Here is a 22,168-nt window from a genome sequence, read left to right as displayed (position 1 = left end):
CTGCAGTGGGCGTGGAAGGCTTCCTTCTAATTGCAGCATGGAGCTGAGCTTGCTAAAAAATGAAGGCCATGGAGTTGTAGCCCTTCCTGCCTCACACCTTGTTTTGTTGCTGTTACTGCCTTCCTGCTGCTCGTCACGGGGCAGCAGGTCCGATAGAGCTCCTCAGGGCCAGCCTGGGGAGCTCAGGGGCCGAGCGGGATGATGAGTGTCGGCGGCAAAGGAACCACACCAGAGCCAGGAGATCAGTCAACACCAGGGCACAGCCGGGTTCTCGACCTTATTGGGAGGGGAAGAGCTTTTATAGACACGGAAAGGGGGCTGTCCAGGGCACAGGGGAACCGAGCCAACCAGCTGAAAGGTAAGGCAGGACATGAGCCGGGCACGCCCTCAAGGGCCTATCACAGCCGAGGACACATACTGTCCATGAATACGGAAGTCTCCAGTCAGGCTAGGTACCTCCCCTGGGGGCCGTCTTAGATTGTTGGAAATGCTGAGTCACTGGGATGCAGAAGTGCGCAAACTCGAGCAAAGGCTTAGAGGCCTTGTCCCGCGAAGGCTTAGCAACTTTGTTTCCTTTTTGGTTGGAGCCCCCCCCGCCCCCCCCCCCGCCACCTTCCCTGGAGGAAGGAGAAATGGAAATGTGAATATGTGGAATAAACATTGGGGAAAATCTTATCCCAACCCATTAAAAATTTCCCCTTACTCTAATGATGATTCTTTTGCATGTAATGTTGTACACAGGATTCACATTTGCTGTAAGAGCATTCATAAAAGCCTGTACAGAAATCAAAGAAAATAACCATTCTAAATCCCAACACTAGTAGGCACCTGTTGGCTTGGAGCTCAGACCCTGGGGTTACCGCTGGACTCAGCACCTGCTGTGTCATTTGCCAGTAAGCCCACACTGGGCAAATTAGCTAGCTCCTTGGTGGCTCTGTTTCTTTAACTAGGATAAAATTTAGGGAATGAATAAGTACATAAAAACTCTGTAAAGTTCCCTAATGGCTGACACGCAAGAACTTAATGAATACACTAGATCTATTATTTACAGGTACAAGTCCAAAACTTTGAAATCTGAGATGCTCCGAAATTTGAAACTTTTTGAGTGTCATGTTGGGTTTTAGAGCATTTTGGATTTTGGATTTTTGAGCTAGAGCTGAGCAAACAGAAAAATGTAGTCTATGTGAATATTATAAAATTCAAAACGCTTTGAAGTCTGAAAAACTTCTGGTCTCAAGCACTTTGGACAGAAATATACAGTCTGTATTGACTAAAGAAATATAAACTGTGAATGCTTTTTGAAACCCTTTTAAAAATTTAATGATATGTTGAAAACATAGCTCCAAGCCAACAATTGTAGGTGTATATGTTGATTTTAGTGGCTGTGCTGTGATGTAATCCTCTCTTTCAGGACATTTTTTCACTGTTATTAGATATTGTAAACAATACTGAGATGAACGTGTTTGGAGATGTCTGTCTGTAGGCATATCTGTTCATTTTCTTTGGAGAAATTCTCAGAAGTGGAGACACCAGATCTAACAGGAAGTTCTGTTTGACAGTTGTTGACACATGGTATATCCACCCAGAAAAGATGCAGAATTTTATGTCACAGGCAGGGTAAGAGAACACCCATTTCTCTCCTTATCTTTGCAACTCTGGATATTAGAATTCTCTGTAGGAAAACAAATGGCCCCATTGGTGTTTTGATTGCATTTTCTCTTGCTATTATCTTCAATTATTTAAATACTTCTAAGAAAATTTATGAACACTTTGACTAATAAAGCAAGATGTTTGTGGAGTCATAACAGATCGACTCTCTCCCCTGCCAACTTAGCTATTTCAACCACTGTATCCACAGTTGGCTTCTCTCTTCTACTCAAACTGTGCCTGTAACAATTGCTTCATGAGAGTCCTGAGGACTGGTCTGAGTGAAGAGCAGCCAGTGTGGCCCACAGGTCATGCGCTGGGATAGCAGGGGGCTGCACTGTTTTGCCTTGGCTCCCCAGGGTCAACACCACCCCACAGCACCGTGCTCTGCCTCCCTGTGTGGATAAACTCTTTCAGATTTCAGTCTGGCATTCTCAACAGGAACTTAAGGAACATTTTGAAAAAAAATATGCAGACATGTATGTGGAAGATGAGCACTGAAGGGCCACGTTTTAGTATCTTGGATAACTAGAAACTTTTACTTCCGCAGTTTTACAAATTCCCATTCCATGCTGTCCAGGAAGGCTCAATCAACAGTACTTTCAGCAGGGCTTGACTTCCAGGCCTTGAGAGCCTTAACCCTTCCCAGAGTGTACCGTGGTCTCTGAGTGTGGCCTGGATAGTCTGATGCATGATAGGTCAGTGAGAAGGTCACTCCTTTGGGTGACTGCCCCTCCTCCACGGGCTGCCTAGACAGTCTGCAGGGACAACTCACTCCTGCCCACCTCTTTCTAGCTTGTTGTGTTGTCTGAAGTGCATGAACAAGCAGGATGACAGCACACAGGCTCAGGCTCGCACGAGCGCCCAGCTCCTTCACTGCCATTTCTAGCTCACATCTTATGACTGTGGCCCTTGCAGGGCTCCAGTGAGGTTCAGACGCCCTACAGAGAAGCCTGGAACTGCGATCCAGTCCGTGCCCGGAGTGCATACAAGGCAGAGAACCAGCACATCACACTGCAGCCACAATTCCTGCAGCTGTGATGGCACTGTGGTAGCCGTTAAAAGCCTGATCACGTTCAGCTTTATTGTGAAGAAAATGCTTATTTTCTTATTCAACGACCATGCCCATTATGAATCTCAAACATTCTGGTTCCAGAAAGATCACTAAAGAATCAAAAATGGAATCATTTGAAAAGCACTGAAGTAACTCGAGCTACAAATTGCCAAGGGTTTTATCCTCTCGGTAAGACCAATTCCAGCACACACGATCTGCGGGATTTCACTGGGTTCTGTTACTAGACTATAGACCAGTAACCTGCCCCTAGACCGCAATTGTAAAAATGATAAGGCTTTTTGCAGGGCAGTTAAGGAGATGGGCCTAGAAATAAAAGCGTAACAGACAACAGAAGGACCTGCTCATCAACATCTACAGTCTAAAGCAATGATGCATCTCCCCTACATCTAAGTACATCCCACAGGCACTGCCTAGGTTCTGTTGTCTCCCTGAGGACATCCTCTGGGGGTACAAGGCCAGGCTAAGCCACACTCTGGCCCGACTGAAGGGTTCTAATCCAGTTAATCAACAAATGTTGATTTCACCTGGTGGCTTCTATTCAATAAGAGACACCTGCAGAAATCATGACACCTAGTTGTTCAGATCCCTAGACTTCTCAGGTAAACTAATATTCTCATCTAGACCAATCAGTCCTTGGGTCCTAACACTGAATCTACATGCAAATACACGTGGAAAAGAAGGTCTGGCATGTCAGAGTAGACTGGGAACACAGAAGCATTTTATAACTGATGGTGGTGTTAATATCAATACTTAATTTTCATATGTAAAAACAGTTACTCTGAAATGATCTTCCAGGCTGGCGCCGCGGCTCAATAGGCTAATCCTCTGCCTGCGGCACCAGCACACCAGGTTCTAGTCCTGGTCGGGGCGCTGGTTCTGTCCCATTTATACCTCTTCCAGTCCAGCTCTCTGCTGTGGCCCAGGAGTGCAGTGGAGGATGGCCCAGGTGCTTGGGCCCTGCACCCGCATGGGAAACCAGGAGAAGCACCTGGCTCCTGGCTTTGGATCAGCGTGATGCACCGGCTGCAATGCGCTGGCCATGGCGGCCATTGGAGGGTGAACCGATGGCAAAGGAAGACCTTTCTCTCTGTCTCTCTCTCACTGTCCACTCTGCCTGTCAAAAAAATAAAAATAAAAAAAAAAAAAGAAATAATCTTCCAGCTTTGCAGGTATTCCCCTTGTCTGTCTTCATAAGGCATCTGGAAGTAGGATGAGCTCTGGTGGTTATGAAGCATGGGTGGGTACGAGCCCTCTCCAGGATTTTAGTTAATGCCATGAGAACCAGACTAATACAGACACAGACTGACATTTATAAACTAGAAAGCAAATCGACAACAGGGGAAATGATCAGCCGCTCTGAAGATGCTATGAAATCTATGTGTAGGCAACGTTGATCCCTAAAAGTATTCAGAAACTCAACCACAAATACCTATGTCTTAAAATAACACTTTAATTCGGAATAATGTTCTATTTTTTTAGAAAACAAATACTTCCTACACAAAACAATGCAGGTCCTCAGAAACAATCGTTTGTGCACTCTGATTGTACCAAAGACCTTTCCTGCCAAATAAATATGATCTTAACCAGGCCCGTGTAATTTAAATTTCATCTCTAATTCTAAAGCTACACACACTCTTCTGGTGTGAAAGACTGTGTTTAAACGCTGTGACTGGAGGGCCCTGGGTGGCTGGAGGTATTGGCAGCCTGGAACTGATGTTTCCTGCTTCAGTCCCTGTTCCCCACCCCGAGTAAAGCAAGCCCAAAGGAGAACTAGGCTAGCCAGGATACCCCACCCCTACCCCCAAATCCACAAGATGGACTAGACATGGTGGGAGCCACTCCCAGGCCAGAGGGACAAGGGAGATACACTGGATGGTCTGGCCACTCGCACAGGTATCAACCTCCTGGACATGGGCAAATGGTCCCCCTGGATTTTGCACCTGTTTGTGGGTGAGGGTGGGGGACAGAAGCACAGCCTTTAGGGGTTCCCTGGGCCTGGGAACTCTCCAAACTGAGCCAGTGGAACTCCCACCAAGCCAAGGCCCCAGCGCTCCCTCTGCCTGGTCCTGCCTTTCCCAATGTGCCAATGTGACCACCAGAGTCACTCCCCAAAATGTCCTCCAGTGACCCCACTTCCTGGTCTATCTCCAGACAGCCCAGCTTAAGGGAACAGGCTGCCTTAGGGAGGAGGCAGATCACTGAGTGGGACAAGTGTCCTCTGAGGCTCAGCGAGCTGTTGGTTAAAGCTTGAGATCCTCTGCGGTCAGATAACCAAGGCTTGGGGAAGCTCCTGCTGCCCGCGTGTCCCAGCTCAACAGTGACCAAGCCGGGATCAGAGGCTCGGCTTCCTCATTCCCTGTGTGACTCCCATGCCAGCATAGACCTTCCTGGAACTAGGGCCTCCCTGCAGTATTTCCCTCTCGGACACACCTGCAGTTTCTTTCTTGAACCCTGGATTTTTATTTATTTATTTTTTTTTTTGTGGGATATTCAGTCCTGGTAAACTTGAGCCTTTACACTTTCTTCTGATGAGCACTTTCCTCTGTCTACATTTCCTCAAATGTGTTAGTTTGCATCCTGAAAATTCCTGGCTGATTTTTAAGGCTTATCAGTTTATTTTATTTATTTGAGATGCAGAGATACACACACAGATGAGAGAGAGAGAGAAAGAGAGAAAGAGAGAGGAGGAGGAGGAGGAATTTCCATTCACTGTTTACTCTGAGGGAGAGAGAGGGAGAGAGAGAGATTCTTTCATTCACTGGTTCACTCCCACAAATGGCCATAATGGCAGGAGCTGGACCAGGCTGAAGCCAGGAATCAGGAGCTTCTTCCAATCTCCCATGTTGGTTCAGAGGTCCAAGCACTTGGGCCATCTTCCGCTGTTTTCCCATATGGGATGTGGCTTTACCTGCTATGCCAAAATGCCAGCCCCACTGAGTTGATTCCTTAACTCTTTGCACACTATGTTGAAAAGAATAGCTTCCTATTCCATGCAAACAGGCAGAAGAAAGAGTATCCTTTAAATGACTTTGCAAGATGTGCTTTATTTTAAGTCAGCCCTGAACCCAAACTACACAGGATCATTTTTTTGACATATTCTAGCCCATTCAATGCTGCTTCTCAGAAACTGCATTTTAATATGGAATGAAAACTACATTTCAATCCTAAAGTGTTTCATGCTACATTGTCATTTAATGAAGAGGTTGTATTACCAATAATAATAATTTAAGAAAAGGCCATTTTTATTTCCCCAAGCTCAATATACATATTTCTTTCATAATTATGAACTTAAAAAACCCGTCTCAGATGTAAAAATGTGAATTGGAACATGTAAACTCTTTGATATACCTGAAAAACAGGAAGGAAAATGTCACATACTGGAAAAACCATTGCCGTAAATCATGGAAATGGCAGAAAGCGTGTAGGGGAACGGGGAAAGGCAGAGGAGCCCTCATGACCTCAGTTACGCGAGAGTTCCAAAGTCAGAATATTCCACATCCCACCGGGTTGGCCTTCGGGTCTTTTGTCCCACATCTGTTTCCACGAAGAGCAGAAACCGAAGCACAGCGCTCACATCAACGCAGTGAGCCACTCCTGGGTCAGCTAAGCAGGTGTCCACGAAGTTTCTTTGCTGCTTGTAATGTTTTCCTGAGAAGTCACTGGTGTTTCATGGAAAGATTTCTTATTCGTCTTCAGTTACGATAAGGCAGTAAGAGTATCGCTAATGGTATCTTTTTGCTTAGAGCGAGGCGTTATCCTTCCAGGGACATCGTTGTGGATTTGTTCGTTCCCCCTCTCTCTCCCCGCTAAGACACAGGGTGGGGAGTTCTCCGCCTCCTATTGCTGTTATATACTTGGAGTGTGCTGAAGGCTCCTCCAGTCTCCTCGCGCGGCTTCCACTGGGTGCTGGAGAGCTGGATGCAGGACAGCGTCTCTCCAGCAAAGGCGCCATCCCGCTGGGTACCACTTGGAGGCGCCTTTCTTTCATCCTCCCTCTATTCTCTGTAGTAGGGAGGGCTCGCATGTGATTCCTTCACATTGTCCATCAGAATGCAAGACACGGTTGACTAAAACATAAAAGCAAATAGCCCTGATGTCAGAGACACGGAATTAAAAGGAACTCCTTCAACGGCGCCCTCACTGCTGTGGTAGCTTCTGTTGCAAAAGGAAGTCAGCTCCTTTGCGCCACCGGTCAGAAGAGAAATCATTTCCATCGAACTAGAAATGCTTAGCTCTTATGAGAATATTGTGCTTTTTTAAAAAAATTCAGATGTTAGCTTTCTTTGCAGCCTGGGTCCTAAGGTTATCAGTTTGTTTTCTCTCTGGTCCATTTGATCATGGTCTCCGGTGATCGGTAGAGGAATATTAATTTGGCATAGAGATCTTCTTCTAGTTCCAGTTCTCCTGTCTCCCGAACTAAAAAAATGTCTGTGCATAGCTTCAAAATCCGATCTACATTTGGGAGCTCCTCAAACATGATGGAGTGTGAAATCCCGCTGAAGAATTCACGGACAAATTTCCCAATCACGAGGACCACCGAAGCGTACAATCCCATGATGCTGAAAAACACAGAAAGCAGAAGTTACATCTAACAGTTAAGTATGGTTCATGGAAGATGTTTACCATAACACTGTATATTTGGTGGAACACAATACTAGGGGGTTTCGAAAGTTTGTGGAAAAGTTTAGTTTGGTGCCAAAAAAATCAAAATTCAGACAGTTTTCTTGTAATAGGTATTTCCATGAACTTTTTGAAGACTCTTTTGTTGGGTAGAAATGGCTGGTGTGCAGTACAGCTTCCTGTACCTAGATCTTCTCCCTTTAACACAAGAGTGAGGAACATTTTTTTTCTTCCAAAGGCCATTTTAGCATCAATTTTTAAAAACATCATCCATGGCCATATAAAATTATCAACTTAAAAATTAGCCTGATGGGGCTGGCATTGTGGCATAATGGGTTAAGCCATTGCCTACAACACTGGTATCCCAAATGGGTGATGGTCCAAATCCTGGCTGCTCCACTTCTGATCCAGCTCCCTGCTGACGTGCCTGGGAGAGCTGCGGAAGTTGGCCCAAGTGTTTGGGTCTCTGCCACTCACATGGGAGACTTGGATGAAGTGCCTGGCTCCTGGAATCAGCATGACCCAGCTCTGGCCATTGCAGCCATGTGGAGAGTGAACCAGTGAATGGAAGATCTCCTCTCTCTCTCTCTCTCTCTCTCTCTCTCTCTCTCTCAGTAACTCAAACTTTCAAATAAATAAAAATAAGTCTTTGAAAAAATTAGCCTGCTATAGGAGCCAGTGTTGTGGTACAGCTGGTTAAGCCAGGACTTGCAACACTGGCATCTCACGGTTAGATTCCTAGCTGCTCTGCTTCTGATCCAGCTTCCTGTTAATGAGCCTGGGAAAGCAGAGGAAGATGGCCTGAGTACGTGGGCTTCTGTCACCTATGTGGAGACCTGGATGGAGTTCTAGCTCCTGACTTTGGCTTGGCCCAGCCCCAGCTGTCGTGGACATGTGGAAGTGAACCAGTGGATAGAGGATGTCTCTCTTTCTCTCTCTTTCTGTAACTCTGCCTTTCAAATACTAAATATATACATACATAAATACATATTTTAGAAAATTAACCTGCTATAGATTTGTTGAATTTTGAATCCTGACAAAAAGATTTTGTGGGTCTTATACACCTCATGGGCTGGATATTAGCCATCACTGTTTTAACAGAATGGTCTTTCTCTGAGAATCATGTTGCTAAGGCTCCAGGTGGAGAACGCTACCTTATGAGGCTAAATCTGGGAAATGTCCTGTTTATTACCCAAGAATTCTAAGAAGAGAATGGCTTCTCATCCTCAACTTTATTTGGCATAGCAGACTGTTCTTGTAACTGTGGATTATAACCAGAGTCCTTACCCATAGCCAGCCAGGAACCCCAGACTTGGGGGGCTGACTTTGTCATTGAAGACCACCAGTTCCAAGGCCTGGGACTGCTGCTCATAGATCCTATTTCCAGTCAGGTTGAGAACCCACCACTCACTGTTGGATTTAGTTGCATTGTCTCTATACAAAATAATGGTGATGTTCATGAAATTATTTTCTAGAAGAAGAGAAAAACAAAATCAAGTTAGCATGAGATGTTTAGGATTCCAGGCACATCAGCAGTTCTCAGATGGAAAAACCTGGTTACCATCTGTACCATACGGTTCTGGGATGAGAAGGAAAATGGGCATATTAGCAATGAGAGTGGATGGAGGGGGGCCCTGGGAGGATAAGCAAATTCTCTTTTTCAGCTAAAGAGGTCACTATTGCTATATGTGCATTTCAGCCAAACCACAGGGAGGGAATGAGCAGCTCTGTGTATTATTCCAAACAACACTCAAAAACCCAGAGCCCTGACATTTGACAGAATTTGCTGATTCTTTTATATTACCAGCAGTTAGTCAGTTTCTCCAAGGAGGAAGACACTTCATTGAGTGTTAAGGGGCTACAACATTGCTCAGGGCACGGCTGCTCATCCCAGTGGGTACAGATCATGCACGCATGCACCGTCTCTGGTCACATGCATAGACTCTCTCCAGCACAAGGGAGTCAGTTGGCCTGGAGAGACCACTTCCTTTCAGGAAGGATGGCATGAAGTTCTGCAGACCATACTGTATGGCCAGTGACAGCTGGTGTTAGAGCAGAAGGCGAATGCAAAAGCACAGTAGAAGAGGGCAATCAAAAAGTCTGGAGTTATATTTCATAGATTATTCTAAGAAATTTCCACTTCTGCCAATGAGGATAGTGTCTCCACTGAAAACTGTGGTGAAGTGTAGATTCTATGAGGGTAAGAACTGACTCTACATTATTTCATGCTCAATTCCTAGATCATAGGAATATAGGGCAGTGCTTGGCATTAAATGTCTGTTGGGTGGAAGGATGGATGGATTGTTGGATGGATGGATGGATGGATGGATGTAGAAGAGTGAGGAATGACAGGATGCTGGTAATGCCAGAATAGTTATCAAGGAAGAAAGAGAGCTACTCAGAACACTCAGGAGCAGGAAGATAACTGGTTCTGAAGTCCAGAGGAAGTTACAAGGGCAAAAATCCAGCCCTGGGCCCAGACATTCCTGTGTCTGGATCTAGTTCTACCATTGCCTAAGCTGAGTAATTAATAACGAGTCTCAGTGTCCTTAGATGTTAACTGGTGGTAACCATCAACCTGTCTTAAATGTACTATGTGGTAAAGATCAGAGAGAACTCAGCAAAGCACATCCTATAAACCCTTATTCTGAGCAGGATCTCAGAGAAGTGAGGCTATGCAGTGTGGGGAAGAGTAACACTGAAGGCTCCATCGCATGTCACTCCCAGGCAAAGAAGCTAGTGTTGGGGAGGGATAGAGGATCTAAGAGGAGGCAATTCCATGATGTTGGGGGATTGCAGATGAGGAGGGAGTGGGGCCTGGGGCAGAGGGAGGGGCTAACCTTGGAGAGAAGAAAGGACATATCTTTCTTTGAACCAGAGAGAAGGAGATAGGACCTTTCTCTAGGGAGAGATGGGAAGCTACAGGGGCAACTCTGGATGCCAGTGGGGAGGTTATCTGCCGAGGCTATATGGTACATGCTATCATATATATGGTCTGTCATTGATTGAGATGTCATTTTATGGCTCATAACTAATCCCAAAACATCAGTTTACTATCATCACTGCTTTATTGCACAAATCCAATCACCAAAGCACTACTAACGATACTTATAATCCTTGGTTGCATCAAGAACATTGCGCCACCTCTCTATTATGTTCATCGTGAAGGAGCAAGCATATTTAACAATGTGTACAGCAGATTTCTGTACAAGATCTGGATGTCAATAGAAACAAATAAACAGACTGGTTCTACAGCACCACACATCACTAAATTTGGATTCAAGCCAATCAGGCTCTCTTTTGATGAAATCAAGAAAATGAAGAGCATAGTTTCCAGGTGAGAGAATGATTCCTTCTGGCTTGTCAAGACAAGCAAGTGTTTTATGCTTCCTTTCTCAGGGAGCAAAATAACTGGAAAGTAGCTTGATAAAGGTTGAAAATGCAAACTGCTGAAACTGAAAAAATTTTTTTGAAAGTTTCTTTTCATTCTTACCGGATAACAGTTGCTTTATAGGTTTTGAGTTAGAATCACTAGGTGCTTTCACATAATACGGGTAGATCTTTTCTATTATCCTGTGCAGTAAGAAAAAAAAGGATGAAATTAAAGTTTGTTTGAAACATGTAAAATTATACTTCCTTGCTAATTTTGGCTTCACATCAAACAAATAATGATAAAAGTCTTCATATATGATATAGACATAATTTATGGGTTTCCATTATGACTGGAAGTATTATCTGAAGCAGAACAAATTCACTGGACTCTATCCAGACGTGCGCATAAACTCTGCACACAAGCTGGTTGATGACTTAAACATGGCGACAGGCATTTCTCCATGTCTGTGACTTGCTTCTGAAGCCAAGGGGTTCTCTTCCCTGGTGGGCTCCTCCTATTGTTATCTATAACACTGAGCACCTTTCTGATTTTAATCTCTAGGATTTCTAAAAGACCTACAATCAAAAGGACTACATGAATGGGTCTGATGGAGGCAAGGAGACAACTGGTGGCTTGGACCTTACACGACCTCTGCTTCTTCCCTCCGAGTGACCCACGTCACATCTAGACCCACATTTTCTTTTTCTTTCTCCTTCTTCTTTTTTTTTTTTTTTGACAGGCAGAGTTAGATGGTGTGAGAGAGAGACAGAGAGAAAGGTCTTCCTTTTTCCGTTGGTTCACCCCTCAAGTGGCCGCTATGGCTGGTGCGTTGCAGCCGGCGCGCTGTGCCGATCCGAAGCCAGGAGCCAGGTGCTTCCTCCTGGTCTCCCATGCGGGTGCAGGGCCCAAGGATCTGGGCCATCCTCCACTGCACTCCTGGGCCACAGCAGAGAGCTGGACTGGAAGAGGAGCAACCAGGGTGCTGGTGCCGCAGGCGCAGGATTAGCCTAGTGAGCCACGGTGCCGGCTTAGACCCACGTTTTCATCTGGAGATTATGGGAGAGGCTTTGACCATCTCCAGCCTCAGCAAATCACAAAGGGTACCTTAGGAAGTATAGGGGCTGCCTCTGTTGGTCCCTAAAGTCAATGCACAAAATAGGGCCCAAGGAGGGGGAGGCCAGCAGGTGGCAGTTGTAGTTGGGTGGAACGTCCTAACTAGTAGGGTGATGGTAGGATAGTAGGGAGACCAGGATAATAACAATGTGTTGTATATTTGTATAAGACTAGATGACAGGGTTGGAATATTTTCAATACAAAGAAATGACAGGTGCTTGAGGATAGAGATATGCTCACACTGAGTTGATCATCGCACCATGTATACACTACCAATACATCTTAGGATGCCCATAAATATATACCATTTTTATGTGAAAATTCAAAAAACAAAATGAGTAAAATGTAAAACAGGACCAAGGCAGAGTTGGGGACAAAACTGACAGTACTGCCAGCCGTCATCACTTCACAATTCTAGACCATGTTTTCTCGATAGTTCTCGTATTAGAGTTTGAACAGCCCAGCTTGCATGTATTTTGGATGGAGTACCTCTGTGACAGGATAACACTTTGAGATACAATTTTTTGACCCTCAATCCCTCAATTCCCTTTTATCCCTCATCTCCCTTCCTCACCTCCCCACAGCCATTCTGTTAGCCAGGAACTTAGTGACCCAGGGGCAGGAGAAATGGCAGGAAAAAGGTCTCTCAGGGCTTTCCTGGCCTTTAGTGATTACAAGAAGATAAGAGCAGGCTTTGCAACCCTGAGACAAGTTCAGTACTCCTTGGGTTGGCTGGACAGACAGAATGGTAGGGGAGGTACACACAGCTCCCCATGGTGGCTCCCCAAGAAGGAAAGTGGAGCCTGGACTCCTGCCCTTGAGGTTGAATGGCTGAAGTGGACTCCTGAGATGGAGAGGCTGACAAGGACAACAAAAGACCTGGGTAATTTTCGTGCAGTCCTGGGTCCCACCCCCACCTAAACAGGGTGTTGAGGGCAGCACAAATCACGGTGCAGGAAGAATGGAGCTCCCTGCCACACGTAATGTCTGGCCATGTCCACCAGGAGAGCCTGCCCGTGCTCCTGGCAGCACGCTGGTTTCCAGAGTGCCCAGAAGGGCACGAGTTGCTGAAGGAGAGAGCCACCTCGTGGTGTGCACTGGCGGCTGAGCCCTGTGTGTCTCGGTGGAAGCCAGCAGGGTGCCCTTGACCATGGATGGACCATCTCCCAGGCATACCTTCATTTGCAACAGAGGCATCAGGCCAGGGGAAGGGGAGAGAGAAGCCAAGGGCTGAGACTAAAGTTCTGTTATTCAGCAAAAATGGACCTCCAAATAGAAATTCACTTGGGTAATCTAAGGACCACTCTACCTTTCTGTACACACGGGTTTGTGGATGTTGACATGGTAGCTGTCACTTACACCGGTTAAAGCTATGGGAGGAGGGAAAGGAAACTTACACGGGCGTTTTTGAACTCTCTGTGTCGTTGCCAGCTATCATCTTGGCTATATTCTCTCGCGTGACATTTTCAAGAGCAAAAGAAAGCTTATCTGTGGCTATCTCTGCTTTTGCACCCAGACTCATGTTTCTGTGAAGGAAAACCGGAAAAAAGTTCAAGGTCAGTGAGTGTTGATAATTCTGGAAGAGAGACTTAAAACTCCCTCGACTCTTATTCACCTCACTGAAGTTCTGCTGAGCCCACAACTGTCAGCACAACCCACCCTGTCCTCCTCACCCCTCTGTCCAGCTTCTGATAACCACATTGACAAAGCCCACCGAGGCCACCAGCATCATTAAAGCAGGGGAGCAGGTGACGCGAAGAGAAACCGTCTGGATGCTCTCAGATGGACTTCAGACAAACCCTGTGTTAACCTGAAGTCTCCATGGCGACTGCCAGATTCCAGATTTTAAAAGAATGTTCCATCAGAAGTTAAATAATTTTTTTTTTGGATAGCTCTTCAAAGAAAAAGGTTAGGGAATAAACTTTTGGCCATTAGCATAGAATCTGAGGGAGGAATTTGACACCATTAAAGGGAGAAAATCAGATTAAGGAAGAGCACTTTAAATTCTGAACAGTACCTTGGTATGTAATGTTTCCGTATGAATTAACTTCAGGAGTTGATACTGTGAACCAAAGGAACCTACTTCACTGCTTGCATGAGTCTGGAGTCAGAAGGCAGTGATGAAAGAAACTAAGCGACAAGGGAACTTCAAAAAATTCATGGAAAATGGAATTTAAGCATAAGTTTGTTTTTTCAATGTTTATCTATTTTTATTTAGCTGGAAGGCAGAGAGGGAGAGGAGAGAGCAGGGCAGGAGAGAGAGAGAGAGAATCTTCCATCTGTTGGTTTTACTCTTCAAATGCTGGCAACACCTATGGCTGGGCTAGGAGTCTAGAGCTCCATCTGATTCTCCCATATGGGTGGCAGTGACCCAAGTTTTTGAGCCATTATCTGCTGTCTCCCAGGGTTTGCGTTAGTAGGGGGCTGGACCGGAAGCAGAGCAGCCAGGACTCAAACTGCCACTGTGATATAGAACATATGTCAGCTTAGCCTGCCATGCCACAATGCCCACTGAAGATCAGTTTATCTGGGTATAAAAATTTGTTGCAATCCGTACCTAGTTTTTTTTTCCCCCATAATATGCATTTTCCATAAGTTTTTAAGGGCCTCTCATATGCATGTATTTCTTTCTTTCTTTCTTTTTTTTTTTTAACAGGCAGAGTGGATAGTGAGAGAGAGAGACAGAGAGAAAGGTCTTCCTTTGCTGTTGGTTCACCCTCCAATGGCTTCCGCGGCCTGCATACCATGCTGATCTGATGGCAGGAGCCAGGTGCTTCTCCTGGTCTCCCATGGGGTACAGGGCCCAAGCACTTGGGCTGTCCTCCACTGCACTCCCTGGCCACAGCAGAGAGCTGGCCTGGAAGAGGCACAACCGGGACAGAATCCGGCGCCCCTCTTTTTTTTTTTTTTTTTTTTAAAGATTTATTTGTTTCACTTGAAAGTCAAAGTTACACAGAGAAAGAAGGAGAGAGAGAGAGAGAGAGAGAGAGAGAGAGGTCTTCCATCTGCTGGTTCACTCCCCAATTGGCCACAATGGCCTGAGCTGTGCCAATCCAAAGCCAGGAGCCAGGAGCTTCTTCTGGGTCTTCCCATGCGGGTGCAGGGGCCCAAGGACTTGGCCATCTTCTACTGCTTTCCCCGGCCATAGCAAAGAGCTGGATCAGAAGAGGAGCAGCTGGGACTCAAACCAGTGCCCATATGGGATGCCAGCACTGTAGGCGGCGGCTTTATGTGCTACACCACAGTGCCAGCCCCTGCGTGTATTTCAAAACTTTTTGTATAAAAATAAATTTATCTTTTAATTCCATTTTCCATGAACTTTTCAAGCACCTCATATGTTACGCTGAGGTCTCTAAACCATTGGGCTTTCAGCTGGAAGGACTCTAAGCCATGCTTGTCTACACGAGTACAGGCAAAAAGAAGAAGTCCCATGCTGGCATTGGTTCGGGTTAGCTGGGGAGGAATCTCGGTTTGTCTGCCACGCTGTCCTCACACCTGGTGCTCACAGATCTGCCAGTGCTTCCCTGGTGTTGCAGGGATGCACATGGCATTGGGCCTTCTAGAGGCTATGGTTTCTTATTAGGAAGAAACTCCACCTTTTCATGAAAATCTTACCATGCACCCATACTTTGCTTCACTTTGTAAATCATCACCCTCTTTCTTGTCTCTCTTCCTCTCTCTTTTGCTCACAGAACTCCTTGCCAGCCTTTTTTACTTAGAGACTGAAGTTAGTAAACAGAAAGGACAACTAAGAAGTTTTTGGTCTGGTCAGTGAATCCTGGGCAAATCATTATTTCATCAATGCAAATGTAAGGATAATTCTCAATCGTGTAAAGATAAGTAAGAGGAGCATCCCCCTAATGTTTCTGCTTTTCTGTTCCCCACCTCCACCCCGAGATTAGATTGGGGGAAGGGGAAAATTACAGGTGGAAATACAGTAACTACCTCTGAATACTCCATGAAAAAACAACAGAGAAGCTACTCTTGAGGTCCGTGAGCTCTTGTATCATTTTCCGCTTACTGGGAGGGCTGATGGTCCACAAAGAATTTGAGTTTCCTTCCAGTTCTGCAACTGTTATGTCTTCTTTTTCATAATTTTCCAGAAATTGCATAGCACCCTGCATGTGCACAAAAATGTATGCATAAGTATATCACATACATGATGCTGTATAAAGCAAGCATCTACCTTCCCTCTGTACTGGCTGTAGAGACGGGGGTTCTTCCCCCCATCTTTATGTGCTACGCCACAGTGCCAGCCCCTGTGTGTATTTCAAAACTTTTTGTATAAAAATAAATTTATCTTTTAATTCTAGGGACAGTTAACACAGCCCACAGCCATGGGTGTCCCATTGCCCTCTGCATCTCTACCCACAGGCATTGGCAGCCCCCACTCACATGGCCCAGCCACAGTGGTGGTTTTGACCAGTCCTTCCAATGAAACGACAGAGGAAACACAAGTAGTTTTGTGTCCTTTTTCCTCTCTACTAACAAAGAAATTTGTCAACTAGACAGGAGAGTCCTTCTCATGAGAGAGAAAAAATTTAATCCACTGACAATGTTTCAGTGCTGTCCTAATGGTTGTTCTTGGCTCAAGGTTAGTTTTGACAACCTGAATCATGGACCATACTGTTACAACAGAGGAAAGCATACATCTGTTTTGCTTAATCACATGCTTAAATTAAAACATCATTTGTGAAACTAATTTTGATAAGAACTATGTTACGTTATCAGCAGTTAGAAATACAGAGAGAATAACACTGGCTACAACTCCACCATCAAAACATTATTGGTGCTTTACACAATAGAGGATGTGTTTTTTATCGTTAAAATAATGATCTAAACCTTTTTTCATTTAGATTTACCATTGAGAAATTGTCGTGCCACCTGGGGTCTCTATAATGATTGTTGCTTATTACAAAAGAAATTGCTAGAAAAATTTTCAGACATAGTATGTAAAGAAAAAGCATGGAGGTCTGTCTCTCTTTTATAACTGAGGAGCGGGTCACCAGTGCTAATCCGATTCTCTGATACTTATATTATATTTCCCTCCACAGAGCACTATTCATTCATTGTACATACATGTAAATGATTCTGTGCTATGAGCCTGAATCCTCAAGTTGCTTCAGGTTGCTACAAATACAGAGAATGTGTTCATAGGCAAGAAAAATACACAGAGCTTTCCCATAACGGGAATTACAGTCATGTACCACAAAACGACATTTCAGTTAGTGACAGACTGCAGACACGATAGAGGTCCCATAGGGTTACGCCACTGAGGGACATCACAGCCACCTATGGTTGTACAAGTTCAATCTATGATGTTCACACAACGGTGGAAATCGCCTACTGATGCATTTCTCTGAATGTTTCCTTGTCTTTAAATGAAGCATGACTATGCTTTGTAAGGGTGGGTTCCCAGTGTAGATCTCGTCAAAGGATCAATACAGAACACAATGTAAAACATTAAAAACATTTTTGAAATCAAGCAGTCTCTGTTGAGCTTACGCTAAACTGTTTTGAATTAAAATTCCATTGAATTAACACTTATGCCCAATAACACAGACTTAACTTCTTGGTTATCAAAGTAGCCAGTGGCCAGGAGTCTGCCATGTGTAACTTAGAACCCCAGGAACACCCTCCTTCATGCCACTGCAGGCCGTGGCAAAGCACTGAGCACTAGGGCAACCGATGAGCTCGCCTAGTGAAAGGTCTCCACAGGGATCTATTGTGTGCTTGTACTTACGGTGTCTCTAGAAAAATCTTTTATAAACTTATTAAACGTTGTCTGGTTCATAACTTTCAGTTGGCTTTGCTGGGCACTCATGGTGAAAATAGGCTGGAAAACAAAGATGCACAGTGTTGTCAACAGAACTCTCCCCTGCATCCCAACTGGAAAGATAAACATTTCTAGGCACATCAATCACGGATCCCCTGGATAGCAACTGGCCTCAGAGATGTCTGTTTGAGGTGACTATTTCTGTGCTCAAATCTACAGCAGAACCATTCATTCACCACCTTCTGCACCTTACTTCATCCATCACATATTTGTAAGACACTCAAAATTCAAATAGGACAGTTGGACCCAAAACACCCCTTAGCATCCTATAACTGGTTAGCGTGAAGCCCCAGAGGAAGCACCCAGGCATTACCTGATACCCTCCCAGGGTAATTGTGACAGACACATCCAGGGGCTGGTTGATGACCCCGGCGACGGATTTGATCAAGGACATAAAGAGGAGAGGAAACCAGACGATGCAAATGAGCAGGACGATGATCATGCCTCCCATGCCGTACTTCACCACCTTCTTCTTCTTCTGGCCCCGGGGCTGGGGGTACCTCTGCAATGGAAGGGTTCAAGCAGGGCTCAGACAGATGTCCTGAAGAATGAGGGTGGGGAGAAGGGCAGGTGCTCTTCCCCCCAGCGTTGGAAAACAAGGGTTTAGTTCTGATTCTTCTGTTTGTTCATAAACAGGGGCAGCAACTTTGTCCCGACCTCAGAGCAAAGTTAGGTAATGACGTGACACCATAACAAGCTCACTGCCTGTCCCCATAGTGGAACCACATGGGGCCAACATGACCCTTTGAAGCTGATGTGTGAGTTCTGCTGGGGTAGCACTGATGGACCAGTGGATCACACACACCCTTCTGGTTTTAAGAGATCATGCAGGAGGAAGACATTTTCCTTTAAATTCTTGGCTGTTTAAAATCTGTTCCTTTTAACCGACCTGTCGCTGTGCTTGGTGAGTGGAAAGATCATTCTTTGTTTACATCATGATACTTGTTGTCAGATCCTGAAATAAGATTTGCATGGTTAGAAGGGCACTTTCTGGCTCTGGTAATCCAGCCCAAGCCCTACTGAGTGCTGGGTCTGTGGGTAGGCGGGGAGCAGGTGGGTGTGTGTGTGTTGCAGAAACAAGGGCTGCCAAAGCTGGAATCCCATCCCTTCACTTTAATACAGATTCATTAGGAACTGACTGAGTGCAGTGTCTAGAGGCTATGAGCAAGTAGAAGGAGCCAGCTTTGCTTTGTGATGCTACAAGCACTGCAGGTTTGCACATGCATTCTTTGCATAAATGTTGCCCCTCTGTGACCTGTTTTCCCTTCTGAGTTACTTTGGAGGTTAGCCCACACGGTGGCATGAATTTGGCGTGTCCTTTCCAACCTCCATTATGGGGTAGAAGAGGAAGGTCCACTTGGGATCTTTAAAAAAATTATGTATTTATTTGTGAGAGAGAATGAGAGTGAGAGTGAGAGAGAACCTCCAGCCCCTTGTTCACTCCCCAAATGGTTACAGCCAGGTCTGGTCCAGGTCAAAGCTGGGAGCCAGGAGCTCCACCCAGGTCTCCCACATGTGTAATAAGGGCCCAGGTACTTGGGCCATCCTTCAATGCTTACCCAGGCACATCAGCAGGGAGCTGGATCAGAAGTGGAGCCAGGTCTCCAACTGGTGCTCTGACATGGGATACCAGCATCAAGAGCAAGGCTTAACCTGTGTGTCACAACACCAGCTCCCAGGTGGGAACTTCACGAGCTGATTAGGGCTCTGTCCTCATGAATGGATTAATGGGTCATCTTTAGAGTGGGTCTCCTATGAAAACCAGTTTGGTCAGGTCTCTAGTGTGCACCCTGTCTCTGTGGTGCTCTGTACTACTCTGTCAGCAAGAAGACCGTCACCAGATACAACCCTGACCTTGGACCAGAACTGTGAGGCAGCAATAAACGTCTCTTTATAATGTACCCAGTCTGTGGTATTGGGCTATTAGCACCAGAAAACAGGCTAAGACAGGCTATGTACCTAACATGACGGTCGTCTTCACTCCTCAGCCTAGCCGTGTGTCATCCTCAAGTTCACAATCACTCAGTAAGGATCATTCATTCATGTCAGCAAGTTAAAGCAGGGCAAAATAACCCACATTGGAGAACATTTTCATTCAATGTACATACACATAAATGATTCTGTACTAAGAGACTGTATGATGTGCAGGTGGCATCTATATATTTTGATATCAATGCACTGGAATTTGATATTCTTGACTGCAATTGCCTAGTTCAAATTTACTATTTTGTAAGTAAACCAAGACTCTAATATTTGAGAATTTGAAATACAGTTATCCATACATATACATATGTGCATACACACATATATAGATTCACTTTGTCTTTATTTTTGGATTGAGGCAAGTTTAGATGATCAGTCATTCCTTCCATTCTTTCAGGACTCTAGATTACAATGTGTAGAGCTTTTTAAGTTAAAGGAGATTTGTCTTCTCTGCCAAGAACAGTGTTGATTCATTGTGCCTGAAGTAGAACCATCAGTTCCTCTCCAGCAGACCAGTCTCCTTGAGGCTCATCTCAAAAGTTCTCAGAGCTGGCCCCCTTTCTTCTTCCTTCTCCTCCTACTCACTCCTGCACTTCCCGGAAAGAACAGGGCAAAGCCCTTTGATCTGTCTGGCGTGGTGTGGCTACTTTCTTTTCTCCCCTTTCAAAGGTACTGTCACCTTGTCCTCTGCTGCTTCCTCACACCTTTCCTCAGCTTTGTATTGCGTTTCCTTGTTTGCCATGGTTCCTGTTATACCGCGTTTCCCATCAGCTTCCTAAAGCGTTTAGGAGGTAGCTGCATGCATATTATCGTACTCTCTGAATGGAGCTGCACAGCCTGCATTGTATGTGCCCCTGCCAACATTTTGCCTCTTGAGAAACTTTTCTTCTTGCTTTGCAAAGTAGACTGCACTGATCCCAACACAGAGTTTATAACAGAGAACACTACATTCTTGACTCTCAATGTGGTTAATTAGGTAGGCTCGATACAGAGGGGTGCTGGGGCCATCAAGAGAAACGTGATCAAACTCAGGCAGTCAAGGAAGGCCCATGGATAAAGGTGGCATCTGAGTTGGGAAGCCGTTGAGGAGGAGGTGGACAAGATGTTTCAGACAGGGAGAAGACAAGTTAAGGCTTTACCTGGAGAGTGGAAACAGGCCAGTCATCCTCCAAGTAATTCATTGGAAGAGTGGAAGAGAGGGGACAAGGATGGGGGCATAAGATTCAGGAACAAGCACAGGACATAGATGTTCCCTCTGGGCACAGCCACTTGCTCCTTTTGCTTTAGCTCCAGGTGGGGGACCTCACTCTCAGAGAAGTCTCCCTCCCTCCTTGACTGGGTCAAGTCCCCTCAAGATGCTCTCAGAGTGTCCCTGGTCTCTTGTCCAAGTATCTGTCATTCAGATATTGTGTTACTGTGCATGACCGTTTTGCTAACATTTCTATCTCTCCTCTGGCCTGTCTGTGGCATGGTAATGGAGCCATTATGTGTTTGGTTCCCTGCTCTTCTTATGCTCAGCAGTGTTCTGGGCACACAGGAGGCGTGTAGCAAGTGTTCACAATGCACTGCAAAACAAGAAATGGTCTCAAATTCTCCTCATTCCTGTAGGCAAGACCTTTGCCAACCTGATGGATGATCTCATCAGCTTCCTCCTCTCCTTGAATTCAGGCTGGCCTTTGAACTTGTTTGACCAGGGGAGTGTGTGGAATGTAACAGGGGACTTGGAGACCTCGGTCTCCAGTCTTGCAGCTTTCCCCTCTTGCTCCCTAGCAAGGTCAAAAACATCTGGGAAAAAATTGTCTGTACAGAGCATGTGCAGTGTTTCTGTCTGGTCATTATTCCCTCAACCACAGAGTATAACAGCTATTTATGTAACACTGAGATTGTGTTAGGTTTTAGGAGTTATCTAGGATGGGTTTAAGTACATGGGAGGATGTGTGGAGGTTACATGCAAACACTATACCATTTTGTGCCAGTGCCTTGAACTCCTGTGGTACCTGTTGGGGGTCCTGGAACCAAGCCCTCATGGACATAGAAGGAAAAGAGAGAGGCCCAGCCAGAAACCAGACCCACTAAAATGAACTAAGACACTGCCATCATATCAAGCATTTGAGTGAGACCATCATCCACTCCCAACTCAGAGGCCAGATGACAACAGCCACAAGAGTGGCCCCAGGCCTGACCACACAGTGGAGCCCTGCCCAAATTGTTGGCCTGAGAAATTACTGTGAGCAAATAAAATGATTTGAAGTAGGTCATTAGCAACAGTGGAAAAACCAAGACTTCATCTGTTGCATGAAAGATGGCAGGATTGTTCTAGGGCAGAGGTTCCTGATGTGAATTCTCCTGCAGGTGATCCTTGGTGTATACATGGGCACTTCTTGGTGACCACCTCCTGAGGCAGCCAATATTGTAATGGAGTAGCTAAGGCGGTGAGAGTTTCTGGAACTTACTGGGAATTCTGCCCACTTGTCTTCATTCTGCTTTTTTCCTTTTATAGCGTTCCAGACTCATCCTAATT

At 45.4% G+C, this 22,168-nt stretch overlaps 1 protein-coding gene across 3 annotated transcripts in view; it reads right to left on the bottom strand.

Annotated features, from left to right (window-relative positions):
* Positions 1-5,753: 5,753 nt before the first annotated feature.
* PIEZO2 (piezo type mechanosensitive ion channel component 2) overlaps positions 5,754-22,168 on the bottom strand; it is a 460,107-nt gene continuing 443,692 nt past the window's right edge. For all 3 annotated transcript variants that reach the window (XM_062201352.1, XM_062201350.1, XM_062201351.1), the window contains 7 exons: positions 17,978-18,166; positions 17,572-17,664; positions 15,774-15,946; positions 13,226-13,354; positions 10,836-10,915; positions 8,630-8,813; positions 5,754-7,281 (listed from right to left, as the gene is read on the bottom strand). In XM_062201352.1, the coding sequence (XP_062057336.1) occupies positions 7,029-7,281; positions 8,630-8,813; positions 10,836-10,915; positions 13,226-13,354; positions 15,774-15,946; positions 17,572-17,664; positions 17,978-18,166 (1,101 nt within the window). In that variant the 3' untranslated portion in view covers positions 5,754-7,028. The remainder of the gene's footprint in view (positions 7,282-8,629; positions 8,814-10,835; positions 10,916-13,225; positions 13,355-15,773; positions 15,947-17,571; positions 17,665-17,977; positions 18,167-22,168) is intronic.

Source organism: Lepus europaeus, chromosome 9 (assembly GCF_033115175.1).
Source record: "Lepus europaeus isolate LE1 chromosome 9, mLepTim1.pri, whole genome shotgun sequence".
NCBI lineage: Eukaryota > Metazoa > Chordata > Mammalia > Lagomorpha > Leporidae > Lepus > Lepus europaeus.
Note: the sequence above shows the minus strand (reverse complement) of the source record. Positions and strands in the feature narration are given on the sequence as shown.